Raw genomic sequence first — 26,720 nt, forward strand, 5'->3', positions numbered from 1 at the left:
TTATGTCTGAAGTAACTGCTCAGGTGTGCCTCGTAATAACACTTTGCAGTGTATAATTGATCAGTTATTTGGAAAATATATTTGTTAAAGAACAACAAAATATCAGTTCTTGTATTTACCTTATTTGGAATGTGTTTTTCAATTATTTAGGAACCTAAATCATGATTCCGGATATGACTGCTTAAGAACATAAAAGCTGGGAGCAAGACAAGGCTATTTGGCCTGTCATGACTGTTCTTTCCACCAACTATGCACAATCCCCCCTTCATGGATTCTGTCCCACTAAATGTTATCTCTGCTTCAATAGTCCTTGATACCCAAAGGTAATCAAACAGAACTCCAGAATATCCATTCATCTGCAAGATTCAACTCTGGATGCCCAGTCACCCCATACAGAGAAGGGCCACAAGGGTGATCCCTTCTGTCACTATGAGGACACTTTGGAAAAGCTTGGACTCTTCAGTCTCAGAAGATGATGAGTGATGTGATATTTTAAATTGAGTATGCAGGAAAACCTTATAGAAGTATGCTAGATATGAATTAATAAAAAGTTTAATTGTGAGCACTGTTTCAAGATAAACTGCCACTGCAGGACAAGGAAGACATACACACAAACTGATAATAGCAAGTTCAGGACTGATGTGAGGATGCGCTTCACAGAGTGATCAGTACATGAAATGGTCTTGCGTATAAAGTAGTGAGTCAAAAACAGGAGTGATTCAAGAGGCAGTTGGACACCAAGGTGGAAAAGGGGAAGGTTCTAAGTTTCTATGGAAGGCTGAGCTAGATTGGCTGAATGACCTCCTTGTATTTGTAATTGGGAAGTAACAACAAGTGTGCTGACATAATCAGTAGTAAACTGGTCTCGTGCTATAGCAGATCAGAAACAGAAATAAGGGTCCAGGCTAGAAGGGAGCCTTGTACAATGGTGATTGATCTTTCACGAATTAGGATGATCAAAGCTATGATGGGTAATCCAACAATGAAAAGTCATCAACCTGAAACATTGAGTCTTTGGGGTAGAAATTCACCCCCGCCGGAAACCTGGCACACCTACCATTTTCTATGTGTTTTTACCAGATGAGGCAGACTCTTGATCCATTTTCAGCTCTTTGGCAATTTTTTTGGAGCGGACCGGAAGTCGGTCATAATGGCCGTGGAAATGCGGTGTGAGGGTGGGACAGAGTCTCCGCTGAGTCGGGGGGCAGAGCGGTGCTGACGTCAGTGCGCATGTGCGTCACCACGTCTCTCCCCTCATTTAAAGGGGAGAGAAACTGCGATTATCGGCCATCAGGAGGGTTTCGACTGGGTCAGCGGCCTGGCACCCAAGAGGGAATGCCAGGCTGCCTGTTGGCGGCCCAGCCAAACTTGGGACCATAATTGTCCAGCTGCTTGGAAAGTCGGCCGGTAAAAAAGAAAACATGGCAGCCGTGGCAGTGCGCCCTCCCCTTAAAGGGCCGCCATGACTCTCACAGTGCAAGGAAGGTGCACCGACAGAAAAAGCCATTTAGATGAGGGGAAACCTATGTTCACAAGAGACCCTTCATCACATCAGATTTAATGGCTGAAACGTGTATCCAAATTGTCTCAGCTGCTGATGGAGATACCATTGGAAGGATTGTTGAGTTATTAATAAAAGACCCAGAGGGCAGACAGGAAAGTGTTTGAAGAAAGGCATGAAAAACTAGTGCACTTTTCACTGGAATTTTGAGGGAATCTGATGGAGGTTCTCAAAATTCTGGAAGGTTTTGAGCGGGTAAGTAATGAAAGGTTGTTTCCACTGGTTGGTGGATCAGTAACAAGGTAACATCGACCGAACATTATCACCTCGTGGAAGAACATGATTTTTGTTTCACGCGGGTCGTTATAAAATGGATTAACAGGTTGTATTGTATTACAAGTGTAACTTGATAATGCCGAAATCTTAAAATATTTGATGTAGGATACTCTAATTGCTATATGGAAGTAAGGCCCTTTGGAGGTCAATTGCTGCAAGCCAGTTGCCCAAGTTTATTACCTAAATGATTTGTGGAAGGGTGATGATTTTGATTTTCTCTGCCAGATCAAAGGAATTCAAGGCCTAAGGTCCAGACTTGATTAAAAAATCTGTGTTGCATCAAAGGAGTGGAATAAAACCCAGTGTTTATTTGGCCGGAGGGGACTTTTTCTATGGCCCATCTGAGTAGGAATTTCTGTATATCCTTGGCCATTCCTGAGAAAAATCATTCCCTGGCTTCTGGGAGTGGGAAACTATAAAGATAAGTGCATAGCTTTTCTCCACTGGAACATCTAACAAACTTGGTTGTCAATTCCCCAAAAAACATCAAATACAATTTGCTCAGTGGAGTGTCTGCCAGTGATGAGGGAGCCGAGACTGGGAGTCCCTCCTGGACAGTAAGGACATTTTCTTTCTGACACTTTCCTGTCTGCCCTCTGGGTCTTTTATTAATAACTCAACAATCCTTCCAATGGTATCTCCATCAGCAGCTGAGACAATTTGGATACACGTTTCAGCCATTAAATCTGATGTGATGAAGGGTCTCTTGTGAACATAGGTTTCCCCTCATCTAAATGGCTTGAATATCCAATGTTACTTAGAGCAGTTACTGAAGATGAACCTCCTCTTTTACCTCCCCACTTTTTTTTTCATTCAGATAATGTTGATAGGAAATACTCCACGTCAGGATAATAGCCATTCACCGCGGGTGAACCAGCTCAAAACAATTGTGGATGACGTCAAAAATGTTGGAGTTGCTGCCCTGTTCGGCCTAGTGAGTGCCAATTATACATTTAAATACTTTGGTTACACAACTGGAGCTAGCATTGGGTTATACCAGACAGCTAACCCTAACCCTAAATGTGGGCAGGCTGCACCAGCAATCAAATTTTGACATCCAGTGAATACATCTGACATGTTGATCCTTTATATTGAGTTTGAACAGACTTCATGCTTTTAAACAGTCATGCAAGCTTGGTCACTGGCAACATTCTGACATTGTGTGCTGTGCTAATATCCAAAATCCATCAGATAAAACTTGGAACCTTTTCTTTGAAAAGTAATACACTTGAAAGATCTCCACAAGTTAATTAGACTGTAGCATAGTGGGAATGTGAATTAAAGAAACTTAATTCAATGGTTCCAGTCATATATACATAGACGCGCACACGCACACCAGTAACTGCGAAATGGCATACTTTTATTTGAGCCTAGGCAGTGATTGGTAGTCCAATCATGAGGGTATCACAGCTAAACCAATTCTGACATCAACCACATCACACCAGGCTCAAGCAATAGCAATCAACAGGTCGCCCCTTTCCTCTAACTTGAACACTTGAGGCCAATTGTGCCTATCTGCTGCGCTAGTTGAACTCCTTCAACTTGGAATAGACTTGGATGATCACCTTTGTATTGCTTTATGTACAGTAGGCACCTCAAAGCACTGGAGAAGTGCCACCAACGCCGCCTCCTCAAAATCCTGCAAATCCATTGGCAGGATAGACATACCAACGTCAGTGTTCTCTCACGCTAACATCCTCAGCATCGAGGCATTGATCATACTTAATGAGCCACACTGTCCACATGCCTGATACAAGACTCCCAAAACAGCACTCTACTCCGAGCTCCGTCACAGCAAGCGAGTCCCATGAGGTCGGAGGAAACGCTTCAAGGACGTCTTCAAAGCCTCCTTGGAAAAACATAACATCCTCACCAACTCTTGGAAATCCCTGACTCAAAACGGCTCAAAGTGGAGGAGAAGCATTCGAGAAGGCGCCAAACACTTCAAGTTTCTTAGTTGGGAGCACGCGGAAGCCAAGTACTGTCATGTATCTTACATTATTATATATAATTGTATCCTAACATGCTATACATGACTGTAATAAGATATGACCTGTTACCACCAGGGGTGCACTTGCAAAAGATAGGTATATAAGGACAGGTCTCAGGCAAGTGCAGCATTCCAGAGCTGTGAAATAAAGGTGCAGGTCCAGAGTGACCTTGACTTCACTACATGCCTCGTGTGAATCTGTACTGAGGGGACAGGACTTTACAGTGGCAATGGCTTACGGGATTACAGAATCCACAGAATGGCGAACAACGGGTCAGATGAAAAGTACAATGCGGGAGACAATTGGGAGGACTTTATAGAAAGGCTCCAGCAAAGCTTTGTAACCAAAGACTGGTTAGGCGACGATAAGGCGGACAAGAGAAGAGTCCATCTCTTGACCAGCTGTGGCTCGAAAACATACGCTTTAATGAAGGATCTGTTGGCACCCGAGAAACCAGCAAGTCGTTTGAAGAATTGAGCACACTGGTAAGAGACCACCTGAAGCCAGCAAGCAGCCTACACATGGCCAAACATAGGTTCTACAACTACAGACGCTGTGTGGGCCAGAGCATACCCGACTTCGTGGCAGAATTTCAGAGGTTGGCTAGTTTATGTGAGTTCTCCGATGAACTGAGGAGAGAAATGCTGAGAGACTTTTTCATTGAAGGAATAGGCCACGCAGGCATATTCCGAAAGCTCATAGAGACCAAGAACCTGACCTTAGAGGCAGCAGCACTGGTTGCACAGACATTCTTGGTAGGGGAAGAAGAAACGAGGTTGATTTACAATGCAGGTACAACAACTAACGAAATATCAGAACAAGAAGTTCACAGCACTAAACAAGCTGCTACCCCCACACACAGACAAAACCAGGAGAACAGGCTCGCGACAGCATGCAGAAGCCATCAAGGGCCACAGGAACGACCGTTCACACCTCATCAACCCACAATGCGAGCAATCAACTACAACATAAGAGAAGCTCAAGAGAGATCAGCCAGACGCAGCTCATTCTTTGGGAACACTTTAAACAATGGAACAGGTCTGTGCTGGAGGTGTGGGGGGACTTTACAAGTACAAACAGTGGAAGGAGTATACGACAAACTAAGCACCCCACCCACCTGTACCTTCAACCACCACCTGTGGTAGAGTCTGTAGATCCTCCATAGGACTCATTATTCACCTTGGAGCTCGTATTAGTGTGGAAGCAAGTCATCCTCGACTTCGAGGGACTGCCTAAGAAGAAGGTTTATCTAGTAGGCTGTTGTGGGTAGCTGACACAACCAGGCCCTTAACCCTTGTTAAAATGTTGTTTGAGCAGCTACCTGTTAAATCATTAAAAAGTATAGTTCATTTAAGATCAGAAGGCCAGGGAGGTGCACATCTGCATCCTTGATAGGCAATCCAAACAATTGGTGCCAGAGTACCTCTGAGCAGGTGTTAAGTTTACAGAACATAAGAAATAGGAGCAGGAGTAGGCCACCTGGCCCCTCGAGCCTGCTCCGCCATTTAATAAGATCATGGCTGATCTGATCATGGACTCAGCTCCACTTCCCTGCCTACTTCCCATAACCCTTACTGCTCAAAAATATTCAATGACCCAGCTTCCACAGTTCTCTGGGGCAGAGAATTTCATAGATTTACAACCCTCTAAGATAAGAAATAACTCTTCATCTCAGTTTTAAATGGGCAGTCCCTTATTCTGAGACTATATTGTCTAGTTTTAGTTTCCCCTATGTGTGGAAATATCCTCTCTGCATCCACCTTGTCGAGCCCTCTCATTATCTTACATGTTTCGATAAGATCACCTCTCATTCTTCTGAACTCCAATGAGTATAGGCCCAACCTACAGGGCCGAGACTCCTGTATCTAGTCAACAAATTACCCATTGTGGGAGATGCTAGTCTAACAGCCTCGTGTATACTCCACTGTAGGTCACACACACAGGTTTTTCTCCTCAGTTTAATCTGTAATAGATTCATCCTGGATTAACATTTGTCATATAAACTGGGCATCAAAGCTTTCTGTTTGGCACCAACTGAACATCATTTTTTTTTAGATCAAGTGGAGATCAAAGGTAGTGCACCAAACTGACGAATGGCTAAACCCCAGAGTCTGAAGTGGCTCTTCAATAAATCACAAAGAGCAGCTTTCAAGTCAGCTCAAACATCAGCAGGATACCCGACCACATCAAAACATACAGAGCTGCAGTGTGATGCCCTTATGACCCCTTCGAGCACCGTCCCAATTCAGCAAAAAAGCCTTTCATAAAATGGAAGTATTTTGATCAATAAAGGGAACCCCCCACCCCGCATAACAGAAATGACCTGTGTACAATGTTTTACATTTTAACTTTACCATTAGTTGAGAGATTATAGAATGCAAATTGTTGGATTGCTACATTTCTTAAATATAAAACAGCTTAGATCAATTTACATAATGGTCCTTTTTTATAGCATTTATGCTCATGTACTGTAATCGGAAAAATTAGGAAGGGCAATAATAAAAACAAAAATGGGTTTACTAAAGCGAAAGAAAAATGCCCAATGCAAATCTATCAAGAGCATGAGGCTTTGGCTTTCTGAACTTCCTATCTATTGTCACAAAACAAACTTAACTTCGTAACATGGGTGTTTTTTGTGCATGCATCCACAAAAAAGATTCAAAAATTAAATTGTATATCCAATAAAATGTCAAAACCTACGGTAAGAGAGGCACGAACATTTCACGTAATAGAATATGTAGGGAACAACTGAGTTGTGTTCAGGGAAGTGGGAGAAAACTGTTCATGGCTATGCTGTTTTATATAATGCCTACCTAAAAATAAATCAGAACAGCTTCACTTCTATCTAAATGTGGATTCCTGAACATTCGAGCAGAACATTTCTCCAGTGATATTTTGAAAGCAGACTACACCAAGCAGTGGACCGCGAGGTCAGAATCATGGTCATGCTGCTTTGAGTGGATACTGAAAGAAAGCTAACAAACTAGGTGCAGTAGGGATGATGCAGGGAGCTGCCAATCAATGTGCATTAATAAGTGACTGACACTGCGTTATCGGGCCCTTTTATTTTGTTTTACTTGTTTTTCTGCCCTTATCTCGGATCATCTTGAGCCAGCACTATCATAACCAAGACAACAAGAGGGTGAAATTCTGCCAGCTGTTTAACCAAGGTTGATGTGAAACTAGCAAATGGTGAGAGTAGCCTTGGATGTCTCCCATCCACTTGGAGAAGTATCAGGCTTCCATTAGGTATCTTCCCACCGCTGCACAGGTAAGGTCTGTGGAAGTTCATGGATTAGAGGTGCGGCCCTACCTTTGTGACAACCTAATGCAACTTTCAGACCATTTGTCTTGTGTTTGTTGTGTATTCTGTATGACTTTGTTTTTCATTTCATTCCTATTGTTTCCTGTTAGGTTTTACAAACAACAACAACTTGCATTTATACAGCGCCTTTAACGTAGTAAAACATCCCATGGTGCTTCATAGGAACAATTATCAAACAGAATTTGACACCAAGCTACATAAGGAGATATTAGGACAGATGACCAAAAGCTTGGTTAGAGGTAGGTTTCAAGGAGGAGAGAGAGGTGGAATGGTTTAAGGAGGGAATTCCAGAGTTTGGGGCCTAGGCAGCTGATAGCATGACCACCAGCGGCGGTGTGATTAAAATCAGGGATGTGCAAAGCTACTTTACACCTGTAAATGTAATAATATTTAATTAAGATATTAAATAAATAAGGTAATTCAACATATGGAAGTATAAGCTTTTTTCCTTATTCAGCTACTCCTGTGTCATTTTGTTGCTTCTATTAATGTCACATAAACTTTGATTTCAGTTCTTCCGCTCTAGTCAGTACTAGTGTAATTTATATTTAAGATTATAGGAACTGTATCTGTACACCCGTAATTTCACTGCTTCAGTTTTTGACTTATGTATCTGCCCTCTGTCAGTCTTTAGTTTCTCGTTGACCTCAGCATAGTAATAAAATCAAAGTCACAAATTACACCCTCTGTTTCTGTGACCGTGCTCATCCTCCTTCACCTAGCTGCAGCCTTTGACAACTGTCAATCTACGTTGGCTTCCTGTTGCTAAACACCACCTATTTAAAATTCACATTTTTATGTTAAAAATCCCTTCATGACTTTGCCTCTCCCTTTCTCAGCAACAACATTCCCTCCTTCGTCCCCACCCCACCCTCCTTGGCTTCCTCACAACCGATGATGTTTTTTGCTTCCTCACAACCGACAACATTTTTGGCTTCATCTGGCCCCGCCACCATCTTGTCTTCAGGGCACACACAAACAAAATAAATTCTCAACACTAGCTGGTCAATGATACATTTGGAAAATTGCACCTGTGACATCCAAGAGATCTAGGCGTAAAAAATCTGATGGCACCATGTCTGTCTTTCGGAGACTAAAGGGGCCTCATCATGGCTGGAAGTGCACCGCCCACCATATTGATATAAGAAAAAAAAGGTATCCAGGGCTTAGCCTGAAACATATGCATAAAGGGGAGCCTAATGCTTGTTTGTGACTCCGTGCAAAATTCAGCTACCATAAACAGAGTTGTTGCTGGCCTGGCTGTGTTCTGGAAAACTAGGTTTACAGGCGGCTTAATGAGCGGGTCCGTAAAGGGACCGCTGGAGCCCACCACCAAAAAGGAATGTTATTTTCCACTCGGAGAGTTGTCAGGATCTGGAACATTCTATTTGAAATGTTGCTGGAAGCTGATTCCATAAATAAATTTGAACTGGAGTTGGACAGAGACTTGAGAATGAAGAACTTACAGGGTTACGGACAAAAAGTGCGGGTGTGGGTCGAAGTACAACTGCTCTTTCAAAGAGCCAGCACAGGCATGACAGGCCAAATGGCCTACTTTGTGCTGTAAGTTTCTAAGATACAGTGCAGTTCCCGGCCAATTAAAAGGAAGCGGGTCCTTAACGTGACCATGCGCAAATATATTTTGACTGTTGTGCTGTTGCAAACACTGATGAGCACTGCAAAGTGGTGCAGGGCCGCATGCAGGGAGGTTCTGTTCCCTTCCAATGGGCGGAAGAGACCTAGAAAACCAACGCAGCCTGGTTGCACATTGTACAGGAGGACACCAGCTGGGGTGTTGTCAGAAGAACCAGACTGCAGTAGTGCAAACCTTTCAATGATCTCAGTAGATTACAAAACGTTACTGCAAACCCACACTAACCCTCATCCTCCTGTGCCACTCATCACATCCCCATCACTCTGCCTTCCCGACCCTACTTCTGCACATCCTTAATCACACCAACTTACCTTGCACCTCCACTCATACCCCTCTATCTACATTATCACATCCCCATCACACGAGCTACCCCTTACACCCTCATCCTCGTGCAAGCATAACAACTAACAATGCACAAGGGTAGGCACTTGGGTTTTTTCGCCAATGTTCATGTAAAGTTTCTGTTAATGTGTTATCAAACATTGAAATCTTTATTTTCAGGACTTTGCATTCTTGGACAGATTTGTGTGCATCTTTGGAAGTGGCTCAGTGAATTGCAGTGAATGGTACCCCATGCAATGCTGATGAGTATGAAAGGAATGGATTGGGCATTGTAGGGCTGCTTTATGGTGTTGGTATGGGGTGGTGCCAACCTGGTGCATCACGTGGCAGCCAGAGTGTACAGCGTCAACTGAAGTAAATCTGGCCATGGTGAGGCCATCCCTGGTGTACCAGGCAGCAATGTGGTTGGGTGCTGATGCCCTGTGTCCTGTGCAACATCAGTTGATTGCGGAAAAGATTGGTGTTGTTGGTGCTGCTGGTATGCCCATTGGGGCTGATCGTGATGGGATTCCGAGGATCAAGGTGAGATAGTTTCAAGGGCACCAATGCTAATGTAATAGATGACAGGTAAACTTGGGATGACAGAAGCGATCTGTCAATGGTTAGAGAGGTTGTTCCAATGAGGTGACACTGGATAGAGAGATTGCTCCAAAGATTTGCAACCTGCATAATGCTCAATGTGCTTTCCAAATGCAGTGAGCAAGAGCTTTTGATCTTGGAAAGTGAGATGCGACCTTTTATAGCACATTTGCACCTGTCAGGTAAAGAAATTAATTTATGGTCACACAACTCCCGACGTCCTTACCTGACGTGATCCCTAAGCAGCAGGAACCTCGTGGAAAACCTAGTAAAATGGTAAGTTCAGCTCACAATTGTCTTTAATAGCCTCTTAACATGGTCTTAATCACTTAAATTGTCTCCCCCGCTGCTGCGTATTGGGTCTGTTCAGAGTTGACAGACCCGACATCTGGGAAAGTAGTGTGGCAGCGGGTTGACAGCGGAGTCCCGACCCACTGTCAATCATTTAAAATTTAACAGCTGACCCGCCACCGATCTGGTCCTATGAGCACCGGCAAAATTCCGGCCAATATCACACAAGTGCAGTCGGAAGTGCTCTTGAGGTTGAGGTTGTGGCAAGTTGTTGAGGCAGAGCAATGAGACCTTTAGTTTGCATTGCCATACCTGATCTGAGGGTGCCTGAAATGGAGTGGGAATATCATTCCCCAACACTAATATCCCTCACCTAATGAGCACAACCGATGTTAAGAATTGAAACATTTTTTTCTGAAAAATCAGTGTGAAGCTTTTGAAACTAAACAACTCGGGTTGCATTCTTGTACTAATATGTTGAAAATTGGCACGGCCATATACATGAGGCACAATTGCTGTTCGCAGGGTGAAGTACAGACATGTATACTTTACCCATCCCGATAAAAGTGTTTGGCCTAGATATGAAGCCACATACAACCCCACATCTGACAAATGAGTCACCATACATACCTGTAATTCATCAATTATTTTTGTTTAATATATAAATAATATTCCACCTCCCACACACACACACCCCATTTGAATGTTTTTAAAATCTAACAAAGATTAAACGACTATAAACTTGATCCCAACAGATACACAGCACCTTGGGTACATTTTGATTTTCCTTGGATAAACTCTATTTTGTGTGTTTTGCCCATTTAAAAACTTTTAGTGGGCCTTGTGGCACAATGGTAGCACATCTGACTCCAGGTTGCGTGTTCGAATCAGGTTGGAGACACAGCAATTTTTAGCGGAGCAGGCTCGAAAGACTGAATGCCCTACCCCTGCTCATTCTCCTTACGTTCAAACTATGTTTGAATTTTGAAAATCCCAGTTGCTCATCAAAACTGCAGAAAATTATGGAAAAATCACAATAGGAGAAAAACCATCATAAACACGCTTTCTTTTTTAGTGATGTAATGGTATTTAATCTTTATGGCAGGAAAATGCCAATTCTCCCTAGAATAAACCTAAATCATCATCATCATCATCGAAGGCAGTCCCTCAAAATCGAGGAAGACTTGCTTCCACTCTAAAAGTGAGTTCTTAGGTGACTGAACAGTCCAATACGGGAATTACAGTCTGTCTCAGGAGGGATAGACAGTCGTTGATGGAAAGGGTGGGTGGGACTGGTTTGCCGCACGCTCCTTCCGCTGCCTGTGCTTGTTTTCTGCATGCTCTTGGCGACGACTCGAGATGCTCAATGCCCTCCCGGATGCACTTCCTCCACTTAGGGCGGTCTTTGGCCAGGGACTACCAGGTGTCGGTGGGGATGTTGCATTTTATCAAGGAGGCTCTGAGGGTGTCCTTGTAACGTTTCCTCTGCTCACCTGGGGCTCGCTTGCTGTGTAGGAGTTCCAAGTAGAGCGCTTGCTTTGGGAGTCTTGCGTTCGGCATGCGAACAATGTGGCCCGCCCAATGGAGCTGGTCGAGTGTGGTCAGTGCTTCGATGCTGGGGATGTTGACCTGATCGAGGATGCAAACGTTGGTGCGTCTGTCCTCCCAGGGGATTTGCAGAATCTTGTGGAAACATCGTTGGTGGTATTTCTCCAGCGATTTGAGGTGTCTACTGTATATGGTCCACGTCTCTGAGCCATACAGGAGGGCGGGTATTACTACAGCCCTGTAGACCATGAGCTTGGTGCCAGATTTGAGAGCTTCATCTTCGAACACTCTCTTCCTCAGGCGGCCGAAGGCTGCGCTGGCGCACTGGAGGCGATGTTGAACCTCGTTGTTGATGTCTGCCCTTGCTGATAATAGGTTCCTGAGGAATGGAAAGTGGTCCACATTGTCCAGGGCTGCTCCGTGGATCTTGATGACTTGAATATGTGACGAGGAACAATTTTTTTTTATGAACACGAAGATCTGTTATTTCCAAAACCGTGGTGGTTTGAAGACAGTTTTAACTCATCCCACCTATCTTCAAACTTAATTTAAACATTTGATTTTTAAAAATAAATACAACAATACTGACTCCTGAACTAAAATTTGTGATTTTGCTTTCTGCTACTTTTATTTCATTATTCTTTTTGGAAAAAAGCATGTGAATCATTCTTAAATAGGAAAGTCAACATTTTGTAAAACCTTTTTGGTTAACTTTGTGTGGTGATTTTAGATGTCCCAACTGCTTTGACACTCAGAACTTTGGGCCCCAGGAAACCTTAGCCTTATGGTGTTACGAAGCTACCAGGAAACATTTGGATGGCCGAATGAAATTTCAGCCTCAAGCTCTGACACGGAACAAGAAAATGTTCACCCTGTTCAGAGAACCTTTTCTTAAAGTCTCCCGGCAGTGTCACTGCTAACAGGCAATAATATTTATATTGTTGCGAAGATGCTGAAGTTGCCAGTAAGGTTGTGCGTTTTATGTTTACCAGGTTCTATGGAGCCATCTAATTAACAGTGACAGTTAACTAAATATCTCTGTGGCATTATGGTGAGACATTTCCTGAGGTATACACCAGTACCCTTGAGCTGTCGAGGGGAGCCAACTAAATAAATTACTATCAGCTTTGGGCCCCCCTCTCACACACATCATCATGCTACCAAAGTTCAAATCTCATTTGGAAGAAACGACATGACATAGAAGTAAACCTTTAAAGAGGGAACACATGCAGTTTAACTGTGGGAAAAATTCCGCTCTCATATGCAAGAACTGATTGAGATTTTGTTGAACATATTTGATGAGATAAATTGATGTAAATAAAATGCTAAGACTTGCTGAATTTATTACTAATCTGAATTGTGCTTCGAAATAAATAATATTCAGTTAATAATGACTATTAATCATAGATCATAGAACAATACAGCACCATCGTGTCTGTGTGGGTTCTTTGGTAGAGCTATCCAATCAATCCCATTCCCCTGCTCTTTCCTCATAGCCCTGTAATTATTTTCCCTTCAAATATAATCTCTGATGATTTGATCCAAGAAGAAATTATTGTTGTAGGGTACAAATCCCTCTGTATCAGACTATTTTCTCCCCTCTCCCTTCTCCTGGTACTCCCCAAGCTGCCACACCAGCTACAGTTTGGTGAGTAGGCAGGTAACCTGCTTACAGTTATCTGTCAAAAGTTTAAAATGCACAGAATACCTGTTTTCCACTCTGCTTAAGTTTTAGGTTCGTGATGGATCAGAATCCTGCTCACCCCATTTACATAGAATTATATAGAATTCACAGCACTGAAACAGGTCAATCGCTCCAAGTAGTCTGTCCCTGTGTTTATACTCCACATGTGCTTCCTCATACTGGACTTCCAATGTTCCCTGCAAACTGCGCTTTGTTCTGTGCACCCTGTTTCTTTTACTGCGCAGTTTCTTTTACTGCGCAGTTCCTTTAAATTTCTGTGCGTGTGAGGTACATAGAATGGGAAAAGGGAGTGAGCGGCGTGGGTGGGAGCTTTCCCATTACAGCGCGGCAACGCAACTTAGAGGGAGCATTGGCTACTTCATCTCACGCTATCAGCATAACCATGGTTGCACTATTCAAAGAGGAGCAGGGGAATTTTCCCAAGTCTCTGGCTTCCACCAATATCAAAAAAGAAAATAGATTAACTGGTCATTTATCTCACTGATTTGAGATGTTGTATGTGCAGATTGTCTGCTACATTTTCCTTCTCCCGAGGTCCCCACCAGATTTGCTCCACGTGACATTAAGAAGTTTCTGAGTGCATTGGGCCCAGTGAAGGCTATGGGTCATAAACTCCCAACTGTAGTGCTGAAGACCTGTGCACCAGTTTTAGCTGCTCCCCTCGCCAAGCTATTCCAGTGCAGGTTTGCCACTGGCATCTACTGGACAATGTGGAAGATTACCCAGGTATGTACTATCCACAAAAAACAGGATAAATGTAACCAAGTCATCAGTGAAGTGATGGAATGAGTCATTGATATTACCATCAAACAACATTGACTCATTTAATAACCTGTTTACTGGCACTCTGTTGGTTCCACCAGAACCACTTGGCTCCAGACCTTATCTTGGCCTTGAACAAGACATGGGATGAAAGAGCTCAATGTCAGAGGGGTCAGCCCTCAAAATCAAGGCATCATTTGACCAATTACGGCACCAAGGAGCCCTAGCAAAACTGAGGGCAATGGAGATCCAGTGACTGGAGTCATACTTGACGGAAAGAAAGATGGTTGTGGTTGGCTGAGGCCAGTCATTACAGCCCCAGGACATCACTGCAAGAGCTACTCAGGACATGTCCTGGCCCCAACAATCTCCAGTTACTTCATCAATGACCTTCCCTCCATTATAAGGTCAGGAGTGGGGCTGTTTGCTGACAATTCAACAATATGTAGCTCTATTCACAACTCCTCCAATAATGAAGCTGTCCCTGCTAGCCTCCAGCCTCACCTGGATAACATTCAAACTCAAGCTGACAAGTAGCAAGTTTAACATTTGTTCCACACAAGTGTCTCCAGCGAGACACTATCAAAAAGCTGAGGGCAGTCAAAAATGGAATGATGGTCACTTGGTAGCAGGCTGTCTGCTGTGCCCTCTTGGATCTAGAAGGCGCATGACCCAAGCGAGGCCCTAGGGGACAAAATGGGTAAAAGGAATTGTGTGCCCTCATAGGATACATACCCTCATCAGGATTCTAAATTAAACTATAATTTTATTTTAAGCATCTGCGTGCTTCCTATTTGTAGAAGAGCACAGAGAAATGTTCACCTCTATTCTAAGGGTCAGTTTGTGATTTACAATCACTTCAGTACCTACAAAATATTCATTTCCCCAGTGTGTTCCAAGACATTTGTGATGCAGTCATCATCACCATCATAGGCGGTCCCCCACAAAGGTGACAGGAAAGCTGAGCAGCAAGACAATTGTGCCAGTGTATTGTCTCTATTTAAAAAAAAATCCCACCCCATTGCAGCCAAGAAGCTTTTGACATTGGTTTGATCTGTCTGCAAGGAACCAATTTTTATTAATTTTTTCCGCAGAAGCCTTTCATGAGAGTTCCTCAAGTTAACCCAACAAACTGGAGACACTACACCAGAGAACTGTAAGCTGCAAGTTCACATGGCGGTATCAGTCTTAGTGGAAGGTTGCGAGTGGAGAATGTGCATTTTAATATTGGTAATACTAAACTTAGTACTGGTTACATGGAGAAAATTCAAGCTGCCTTGTGGCAACTTTATTCTTATGCAAAAAAACAGTAATAATTGGATCCATGATATTTTCTAAGTCCCTGTCATTGGGCGAAAGCTTACTGTTGCTATTGAGTGCTTGAAATATAAAGGTGGATGATTGCAAAAATATGCTTTGATTAGTTGTGGGTTTATGTTAATTGATCAGACACATGGAGATAATTGCTGTTAAACTGCTTGTACGTGGCATCATTGCATGGCGGGATTGATACATTCAATAGTTATAAATTGTCAGTTCACATTTGCAGTTCTCTGATCTTGGGCAGGGTTGAGTACAGAACAGATCATTTTATCAGAAGGAGAGGAAATTGACAAGCTGCCTTGGGGACGCTCATGAATATGGCATAGCATCTGACTCAGCAGGAGTATTGCCAGTGAGCTGACACTGCCCATCCTTTCAGTAAGGAAATGTACATGGTGAGGGGGAGAACGGATTTAATTAGAGGTTTATCAGGATGTTACCAGGGATGAGGAGAGGTTGGTTGGAAAGGTTAGGACTGTTCTCCTTGGAACAGAGAAGGTCAAGAGGTGACCTAATAGAGGTTTTCAAGATGATGAGAGGTTTTCATAGAGCAGATAGAAAAAAATTATTCCCTAAGGTGAGTGGGTCAATAACCAGAGGTCAGAGATTCAAAATCATTGGTAAAAGATCTCGAGGGGAGATGAGGAGAATTTTTTTCATTGAGTTGTCGGGATCTGGAACATTCTACCTGAAGAGGTGGTGGAAGCTGATTCCATAAATAATTTTAAAAGGGAGTTGGACAGGTATAGAATCATAGAATGGTTACAGCACAGGTTAATCCTTCAGATTATCCAATTTATTTTTGAAAGTCACGATTGAATCTGCCTCCACCACCCTTTCAGGCCATGCATTCCAGATCCTAACCACTCACTGCATATGTTTTTCCTCATGTCGTCTTTAGTTCTTTTGCTAATCACCTTAAATCTATGTTCTCTGGTTCTCGACCCTTCTGCCAATGGGGACAGTTTCTCTCTTTCTACTCTGTCTAGACCCCTCTTGATTTTGAATACCTCTACCAAATCTCCTCTCAACCTTCTCAGCTCCAAGGAGGACAACCCCAGCTTCCCCAGTCTATCCATGTAACAGAAGTCCCTCATCCCTGGAATCATTCTCCTAAATATTTTCTGCACCTTCTCTAAGCCTTCAATGCGGTGCCCAGAATTGGACACAATACTCCATTTGAGGCCGAACCAGTATTTTATAAAGGTTCATCATAACTTCCTTGCTTTTGTATGCTAGGCCTCTATTTATAAAGCCCAGAATCCTGTATGCTTTTTTAACCACTTTCTCAACCTGCCCTGCCACCTTCCAACACTGTACAACTTTCTCCAGTCCGAAAAACAACCGTTCACCACTACTCTCTGTTTCCTGTCCCTTAGACAATTTCGTATCCATGTTGCCACTGTCCCTTTTATTCCATGGGCTTCAACTTTGCTGGCAAGCCAATTATGTGGCACTTTTTCAAACGCTTTTTGGAAGTCCATGTACACTACGTGGATCACATTACCCTCATCAATCCTCTCTGTTACCTCATCAAACTTGATGGTACATGAGGATGAGGAACTTACAAGGTTACTGACAAAAAGCAGGGATATGGGATTAAGCACAACTGCTCTTTCAAAGAGGCAACACTGGAATGATGGACTGAATGGTCTCCTTCTGTTCTGTAAGTTTCTATGATTCTGAGGGACTTAAATAGTTGGGGGAAATGGGAAGAAAATGTTGATTAAAATATTTAATATACTGTTCCAATTTTCTCTGCCCCTGAGGCCCATGCTCCAGTACCAAGTCTTCATTCTCCATGTGTGGACCTGGACATTGTTGAGCAGGCTATGAGTCACATGTGTGCCCAATCTTATCTTCACCTGGTATCCACAGGAGCAGACTTTCCAGCAGGGATGACCATGACGCGTTGAAGAATTGTAATGCTAGCTAATTCCCCCTCCTGCCCCAGCCCAGGGATGCTGGGACCTGTTGTCCTAACTCTCCTTTGCTTCCAGTTGAGATAATTCATCATCATCATGGGCAGTCCCTCGAAATCGAGGAAGACTTGCTTCCACTCTAAATGTGAGTTCTCAGGTGGCTGGACAGTCCAATGCGGGAATTACAGTCTCTGTAACAGGTGGGGCAGACAGTCGTTGCAGGAAAGGGTGGGTGGGGAGCCTGGTTTTCCGCACGGTCCTTCCGCTGTCTACGCTTGATTTCTGCATGCTCTCGGCGACAAGACTCGAGATGCTCAATGCCCTCCCAGATGCTCTTCCTCCACTTTGAGCAGTCTTGGGCCAGGGATTCCCGGATGCCGGTGGGGATGTTACACTTTATCAAGGAGGCTTTGAGGCACTAAAGTATGAGATAATTAACCGGGCCGTATCCCCATTCCCTGAGATCAGGAACTGTATGGAAGAAATCATAGTACAAACTTATTTATCTGGATTAAAGACCAGCCTTGTTCATAAAGTATTTCAACTTTTAAAGCTATAATCATTGCATCCATTATATGGTGGTCCTGTTTTTGTACCAGTGCGTTAGAAAGCATTTTTAGGTCTCCAAACTATTAAACATATGGTTATTACGTTAAATTATTTATTTTTTTAAGTGAACACATATTTCAGTCAACGGAAGTGGCGGTGAGTTTCATAAAAGGACTTCTGTGATGTGTTGAAGGATGTCAGTTTTAACGTTGAGCAGCTGAGAATGGATTGCTGGAAGAGCTCAGATACTAAGACAGGCAATGTCATTCAGAAAGGATTCAAGCTTGGGCAGATCATATGTCTGCCACTGAACTGTTTTTAACTTGACATAGTGCTAAATAAATGCACCTTGCTTTGATCTCCAGGACTTCCTGGGCAGACTGGATGATTAGATAAAGATCAGTTGTCTTCATCCCTTAGGAAAATGTAATCTTAGCTACAGTAATGTAGGGACTGGCATTTACTACTAAATGTTTCAGAGGCACTTGTGCCTTAGAGAAAATAGGAGGAGAAAAAAATAAATTTAACATGTACTCCTCTCTCCAGGAAATGAGATTGTCCAACGGTGGTTTCAGAATAGAAATTAAAAATAGACTTGGTTGGTGCAATAGCAGTCAGGTTAGAAGGCACAACAATGCCTGGCAATCCAGCAACAGCAGCAGCACATCTGAAGCTGATATATGTGTTCTTGCTTATAAGGGTCAGCAGCTGCTCCCTGCAAGTGGTCACGGATCAAACGCTTGTGGGAACTGGCCTCCGTCTGATAGCAATGGACTGATAAAAGGTGCAGGTTAAAACATTTCTCACACACAAAATAAGGGTGAGGGGAGGAGGAAGGACAACCTCCGGGTTATACTTAAAATAAATTGTAATTGAATTTTAAGATTTGCTTTTCATTAAGGTTTACGAATACCCTTTTGCTTATTCTTCTCTTTGCTCAGCTGGCTTACAGTCCAGATGGTATCTAAAATAAGCAAACCACATGAAGCACTGTGTCTGAGTGTGTGAGAGAGAGAGAGAGAGTGTGCGTGTGTATAACTGCAGTTCAATAAATACTATACAAAAATAATGCAGACTTAAAAAAATCTTAAGAACATTGTTTAAAAGAGGTTTCAATAAGAAAATTCAAGAAAAATAAGACACAACTTTACAAAGTGAGATTCTAACATTTTTTGCATTCAATACAAGCTATACCTTATAAACAGACTCTTGAGGGGTCTCAAGAGCATATAAAAGCCAATGTGGGAAAAGGGCCGATACTCTTAAAAGTGCCACTTCCTTTGTTTATGGTTTGATTCACTGAAAATGACTCCAATCCACAGAATGCTTTGAATGCTGTGGGTTGTCTCCACCCCCCCCCCCCCAACCCCCCTGCGCCTCCCCTCCCCATTCCCTCTAACGGAATTAGATTAAACAAATGTGCTTCCCTTTGATTGCCTGTGTTCAAAAAGGGGCACAGCTTTCCCTTTGAACTACGAGCCTGTCGCTGCCAAAAAAATCGGTCCTCAAAAGTTTGGAACAGGCAAAGCAAAGCATCGACAAGGTGCCAAGTGACTGAACTCTGTTCTATGGTATTTTTATGCTTCGGGTGCGCATATCCAGTGAACTTGATGTCTGTCCACAGATGGAAATGAAATAGCTTCTCCAGAAAGTGGCTGCGAGTATTCAGTCTACTAATTCGAGCCGAGAAAGGAATTGCTTTTAATACTCCCTGGCTTCTTCGAACTGTCTTTTGTACACTTCATCCGAAGGGTTATCCGTACATTTTAGACCATTATTTGGAGGTCTGACCTCATTGTACCTGCTCCAGTCCCCTTTGCAAATGATCCACGGAAGAATGTCCACTTTATAATGCAGTTCTGCTGAGAACTCTGTGCTAATCAGGTTTGGTGTGCCCCCACCTTTACCACGCGTGATAAGTTGCATGTTCTCATCATAGCAACAGTGCTGTGCAGCCAGCGTTGTGCTTTCCAGGGACAGCATAGAGCGAATGCAGTAGCGTGCTGTTGGTTTGTAGATTTCCAGGTGTTCTTTTGGACCACTTGCATCCTTCCAGCGAAAGTCCTTCTGTTTGGGTCGGTCGTAGATATCAGTTGTGCTGTAGGCAATCTCTGTTGGATAGGAGCAAGGGCAGCTGGGAAGGTCGTTCACAACTTTGTGCATATACTTCTTTAAGAATTCACTCTTACAGTTCATCCATCTTTCGCAGCTGTCGGTATCTGATTTGGTGAGGGGGGAATATTTTATAATGTTAGTATTTACTTTAAAGAGGCACTATCATTATTGTAGAGAGTCTCAATTCATAGATGACCTGCATAAAACCTCCATTTACTCAGCCACCGTTATCACCACCAGAAATGTTTGCATGCTGTGACTTATGGAATCATTTAATTTTTCATAGACATTTTGCTTATTTTGCAGCAGACGTGTGATTGGTGATGCAATGGTATTGCACAACTCTGCTAACACACACTTGGTAAAAATGACATCCCAAACACTTTACTGGAATGACAAGACCTTTTTTTAAAAAAAAACCTATTTGCTTCACAAACTTGTCTGTTGCACACGTATTTAATCTCACTTGAGAGGCACAGCTCATTAAGCTGAAAATTAATTGTCACACCGAGTCTGAAGTTTTTGAGTAGAAAATGCCCCACTCATTTCAAAAATATCCAGTTTCTTTGATTTTGCCCTAGCGAGAACCTTTTAGTCACAAGGATGGTAAGACCGCAGAACAAACAGCAATAGCGTGTTATATCTTTATCCACATAACAATATGCAAAAATTCACACATTGATTGACGTGCGCGGGATTTCATTATTTCCTCATGCCGTCTCTCTCACAGTGGGTAGGTACAGGCTTTAGGTTGCTGCAAATGCCTTATTGCAACCAGCTAATAGGAGATGCCCAAGATTTCCGCAATTGGGCTCCCCCTCAGATTTTCCCTCATCCCTTCCATATGGAGAAGTTTGTGGCTCCCACTTTGGTACCTACTTACAATGGCATGGCGGATTCACCCTATGGAGACGCGCGACTTTGAAGCACCCACTTAGCATTCAGTGGTGCACTGCACTCAGTGCCTAATGGCCTGCACTACCATGCCGCCCTCTTAATCAAAGCCTTGCAAATCCAGCATACATTTTCATCTTCATAACTTTATCTGTTATATATGGGAAACATCGCATACTTAAAAAGACAGTGTCTGGTGGAGAACAATCCAACAGACATGTGTCAGTTTTGTTGTGGCTTCACATACATCTGATATTTCCATGATACAATTTTTGAAATAATTTGTATCATTGCATTGCAGAGATTGAAGAAAAGGTTTCCTACCCTTTTTTGTGTGTGAAGACAATGCCCCTTTAAAGTACCAGAGTCCCAATAACACTTGGATAAGTAACTCTAAAGTGGGTTTGATTATATAGTTCATTGCCATCTCACTAGGTTCATAATTCTTGAAAATAATTTATCTTGTATTAGACTTACATTTGGCAAGACCAACGACCTACCTATTCCAAATAACTCTGTAGCATTTATGTCTTCACCTCCAGCCATTAGACTCATTTCTGTGGCAGCTGTCTTGAAAGTATCTTCAATTCCTTGAGAGGGAAGAGGGTGGGGAAGAAAGGGTTTTAAACATTTATTGAAATACTTAAAGAGAAAGAAAAGAAAGACTTGCATTTCTATAGCACCCACAACCTCAGGACATCCCAAAGCCTTTTGGAGTGTAGTCACTGTTGTAATATTGGAAGCGCGACAGTCAATTTGCAAGCTTCCACAAACAGCAAAGTGATAATGACCAGATAATCTGTTTTAGTGATGTTCATTGAGGGATAAATATTGGCCAGGATACCAGGGAGAAGTCCCCTGTTCTTCAAAATAGTACCATGGGATCGTTTACAACCACCTGAGAGGGCAGACCGGACCTTTGTTTAATGCCTCATCCAAAAGACAGCACCTCCGACAGTGCTGCACTCTCTCCGTACTGCACTGGGAGTGTCAACCTAGATTTTTGTGCTCTAGTCTCGAGTGGGGCTTAAATCCACAACCTTCTGACTCAGAGGCAAGAAGGCTACCAACTGAGCCACAGTTGACACTGGGAGAGTGTATTAAAGCCTGAATTATTGTGCCTGGCCTGAAGAATAAGATTGCTAACTTCATTGAAGGGTCATGTCTCAAAGCTTGCAATTGGCAGTTTTCCCAGTTGGTTCGCTGGTTGCAAAGTGGTGGATTTGATGACAGTAAAGTGTTCTGCTTTTGGAGTGGGAAGGAGGGAACTTTGCCATCTAATCCAACCTCACACGCATTGCTGTAGACATTTGGCTGAAGGGGCTGTTGAAGGATGAAAATTCAGGAGGAAAGTTGTGTTAATTAAAAGTCTTGATTTATTTTAGCAATTAATAGGTCCCAATTCAGACTGCTCTGCCTGTACTGTGTTTGGCTTGACATAGTGGGATATAGCCAGATCTGTTTTCACTGAAGCAAAGAGAGAACACAAATTCCAAGTAGATTTTTGTAATGCTCTTGCTAAAAGACTCCATTTTCTTTCAGTCTAAAAGAAGAAAGAACTTGCATTTATGTAGAGCACCTTTTATGATGTCCCAAAGTGCTTTACGATCAATGAAGTACTTTAGAAGTGTATTTACTGTTAAAATGTAGGGAAATGCGGCCGCCAAATTGTGCACAGCCAGCTCCCACAAACAGCAATGAGATAAATGGCCAGATAATCTGTTTTAATGCTGTTGGTTAAGAGATAAATGTTGGCCAGGACTCTGGAGAGAACAATTTCCCTGCTCTGAACAGCAGTGCCAGCCTGGATTATATGCTCAAGTCTCTGAAGTGGAGTTTATACCCACAACCTTCTGACTCAGAGGCCAGAGTGCCACCACACAACCAAGGCTGCTTACATCTTAGTTGGAATAAATGGTAATACTTAATTAAATGACATTTTTAGTTAGAAATTGAAGTTCACAATGTTTTAATATATTTAAATAGTAAGCTATTACTGATGTTTGGCTTGCAATAGTTTTTGAAGGATATTCACATCTAATGAGGACAGATTCCTCAGTATAATGACACTTCCAGGTACAATCTTCAGTACAGTACAAATTGAAATGTGATTCTGCTTTTAAATACAAAGCTATCCACAAACATGACCATTAAACTATCGACCATTAATAATGTCTTATAATTACAATTATTGAATTATACAAGTTTCTTAAATTTTAAGATTTGCATTAACAAAATTGGTATGTTGAAAATTTGGTTTCTACAAGTAATAATTTCAGGCTGGAAAACTATGTTTTGAGGCCAGCAGCAATAGAAAGGAAAGCCGAATGTCAGATATAAAAATTGCATCAACTATCTATAATTTAGTATTTAAACACCATGAAAGCTTAAATGTTCTGAGAGTTCTATAAGAAGAAAATTAGTAACTCGTACATATTTTCAAAGTCGTAATAATGACTTGGCCACCAGAGTTTCCCTTTGAACCTCTTACAGAAACTTTAATTGGTAGAGTATAAAAGAGGCTACTTAGTAATTAGTTAGAAAGTCCTTAAAGGAGAACTAGAACTAAATTACTGAGTCTGAGGTGTGCAATGTATGCTGTGTATATGGTGATAGAAACTACAACCCGCCCTACCAGCTCTTCCAAACTTTGGGCTTCTCTAGCAAGAATACATTGTTGAAAATTATGTTTTTTCTAATGTATAAAAATAAGTCTATGTGGTGCTCTTCCTATGCTATTTCCTACCTAAAATATAAAGGGTAAATCTTGTGAGGCTCCGTGCCTTTGGAAGAATCCTACACGCAGCCAGGGCATATCGGAAATTCAGGAGTACGCAGGCTGTAATTTTCCATCCACTGATTCCAAAGAACAGAAAGTGATGGGCAGCATGCCTGAAGTTTTCCAGTATGCACCGGCTATGGTGATAACCTTCCAGCAGTGCAAAATTTACCCTAATACATCAGGAATAACTTCCCCCTGGGCGAATGAGCATAAGGCAATGCCACCAGCAGAAATCTGCAGGAGCCATTCATTTCAATCTGTTAATTCAGCACCATTGGAGAATCAAGTGTTTCGTTGCCTGAAACTATGGTTCATGGCAATGGCGGAGTTACGCTGCAACATCCAGGCCACCGTTGAAAGTCGGATGTGGAGGGTCGGTGTAGAAATAAAACTAAGTTGCCAATTGTGATGGACACACACTGCCCTAATCCCTGCCCCACTGGGTACAACACTCTAGCTATTTGTGAAATGAACTTTTCATTAAGAAATGTATAAGTCAATGCTTGAAGCAGTATGGAGGGATACTTTGAGGTGGTTTTAAAAGCATTCCTGAACGAACAGCAGAAAATCAGGAGCAGGTGGCAATTACTGCTGACCCACTCCCAATTCCTTAAAATAACCACAGGAAATGGTCTCTGGATAGTGACAACTTACCACCTGCTCCTAACAGGGCAGTAAGCTTACTGTCCAGATAAAGAGTAGAAAGGATATTTTAAAATTTGGGTCTACTCTGCAGTTTTGCTTTGATTTAAACAAGCATGTGTGAAATAATTTCTAGTTTCATTGGCTCCTCCCACCAGACAATGTGTCCCATTTGCACCACCACCTCCAGAATGCACATTGACTTCCACTTAACCCCCAGAATTACACCTGTGAAAAACAGACTGTGGTACTGCAAGATCACATTTCTTTGGAAAGTCTTAAATTCCAGAGAAGTTATGGCACTGTTTTTTTAATCACTCATGTGCCAATGGTCAAAATTAATTGTTGGAAATTTGGGCAAGAACTCAGATTAAACACAAAGGGGGTAATGTTAACGTTGTGCGATGGTGTAAAACGGGTGACAGTGAATCAACAGTTCGTTATACACATCTCTCCCTATTTTTAAGCTTATGCTTATCCAAGGTGTAGGCTAATCATAGTACCAAATCATAGAATGAGAGAAGTGCGGTGTTATGTAACTGGACTAGTAATCCAGAGGCCTGGACTAATGATCCAGAGACATGAGTTCAAATCCCACCACGGCAGCTGGGGAATTAAAATTCAGTTAATTAAATAAATGTGGAATAAAAAGCTTGTATCAGTAATGGTGACCACTAAACTATCAGATGGTCATAAAAACTCATCTGGTTCACTAATATCCTTAAGGGAAGGAAATCTGCTGTCCTTACCTGGTCTGGCCTATATGTGACTCCAGACCCACAGCAATGTGATTAACTCTTAACTGCCTTCTGAAATGGCCTAGCAAGCCACTCAGTTTTAACAAACTGCTATGAAAAGCAGTAATAAGAATAAAACCGGATGGACCACCCGCCATCGACCTAGGCACCGGTTTCGGATACGGCAAAGGCAGACCGAGCCCAGTCGACCCTGCAAAGTCCTCCTCACTAACATCTGAGGATTTGTGCCAAGATTGGGAGAGCTGTCCCTCAGACTATTCAAGCAACAGCTTGACACAGTCATATTCACAGAATCATACCTTTCAGCCAATGTCCCAGACTCCTCCATCACCATCCCTGGGAATGTTCTGTCTCAGAGGAGGGGGCTCTATTTGACTTCGTCCTCACCAATTAACCTGTCACAGATGTAACTGTCCATGACAGCATTGGTAGCAGTGGCCACTGTCGCACAGTCCTTGTGGAGATGAAGTCCTGTCTTCACACTGAAGACTGCCTCCATTGTGCTGTGTGGCACTACCATTGTGCTAAATTGGATAGATTCAGAACAAATCTAGCAGCTCAAAGCTGTGTATCCATGTAGCGCTGTGGACCATCTGCAGCAGCAGAATTGCATTCCACCACAATCTGTAACCTCATGTCCCTCACTTTACCATTACCATTGAGTCAGGGGACCAACCCTGGTTCAATGAGGAGTGCAGAAGAGCAGTACCAGGCGTACATTAAACTGAGGCACCAACCTATTCCGCCCCTTGACATTCAGTGGCATTAGCAATGCCAAATCTACCAATATCAACATGCTTGGTGTCACCATTGACCAGAAACTTAACTGGACCTGCCACGTAAATACTATGGTAACAAGAGCAGGTCTGAGACTGGGTATTCTGTGGCAATTGTCTCCCCTCCTGACTCCCCAAAGCCTTTCTACCATCTACAAGCCACAAGTCAGGAGTGTGATGGAATACTCTCCACTTGCCTGAATGAGTGCTGCTCCAACCTCAAGAAGCTCGACACCATCCAGGACAAAGCAACTCACCTGATTGGCATTCCATCCATCACCACAAACATTCACTGCCTCCAGCACTAGGGCACTGTGGCTACAGTGTGTACCATCTACAAGATGCAATGCAGCAACTTGCCAAGGCTTCTTTGGCAGCACCTCTCAAACCTGCGACTTCTACCACCTAGAAAGACAAGGGCAGCAGGCGCATGGGAACACCATTGATAAGAGGCTCCCGAGGTATGGGAAATGGTCCATGTTGTCGAGAGCCGCGCCGTGAACCTTGATGACTTGAGGGCAGTGCTGTGTGGCGAGGACAGGCTGGTGGAGGACCTTTGTCTTATGGATGTTAAGCGTAAGGCCTATGCTTTCATATGCCTCGGTGAATACATCAATTATATCCTGTTCAGCTTCAGAATGTGCGCAGACGCAGGCATCATCCGCATACTGCAGCTTAACGACAGAGGTTGGGGTGATCTTGGACCTGGCCTGGAGGTGGCGAAGGTTAAACAGCTTCCCATTGGTTCTGTAGTTTAGTTCCACTCCAGCGGGGAGCTTGTTGACTGTGAGGTGGAGCATGATAGCGAGGAAGATTGAGAAGAGAGTTGGAGTGATGACGCAGCCCTGTTTGAGCCCGGTCCAGACGTGGATTGGTCTGTAATGGAACCGTTGGTAAGGATCACGGCCTGCATGTCATCGTGGAG

General features: G+C 42.9%; 1 protein-coding gene across 1 annotated transcript in view; it reads right to left on the reverse strand.

Annotated features, from left to right (window-relative positions):
* Positions 1-19,254: 19,254 nt before the first annotated feature.
* The window catches only part of ism1 (isthmin 1), a 93,997-nt gene continuing 86,531 nt past the window's right edge, over positions 19,255-26,720 (reverse strand). Inside the window, exons 5-6 of the mRNA XM_070888776.1 lie at positions 21,338-21,427; positions 19,255-20,047 (exon numbers count right to left, since the gene is read on the reverse strand). Of these exons, the coding sequence (XP_070744877.1) occupies positions 19,530-20,047; positions 21,338-21,427 (608 nt within the window). The 3' untranslated portion in view covers positions 19,255-19,529. The remainder of the gene's footprint in view (positions 20,048-21,337; positions 21,428-26,720) is intronic.

Source organism: Pristiophorus japonicus, chromosome 9, assembly GCF_044704955.1.
Source record: "Pristiophorus japonicus isolate sPriJap1 chromosome 9, sPriJap1.hap1, whole genome shotgun sequence".
Classification (NCBI taxonomy): Eukaryota; Metazoa; Chordata; class Chondrichthyes; family Pristiophoridae; genus Pristiophorus; species Pristiophorus japonicus.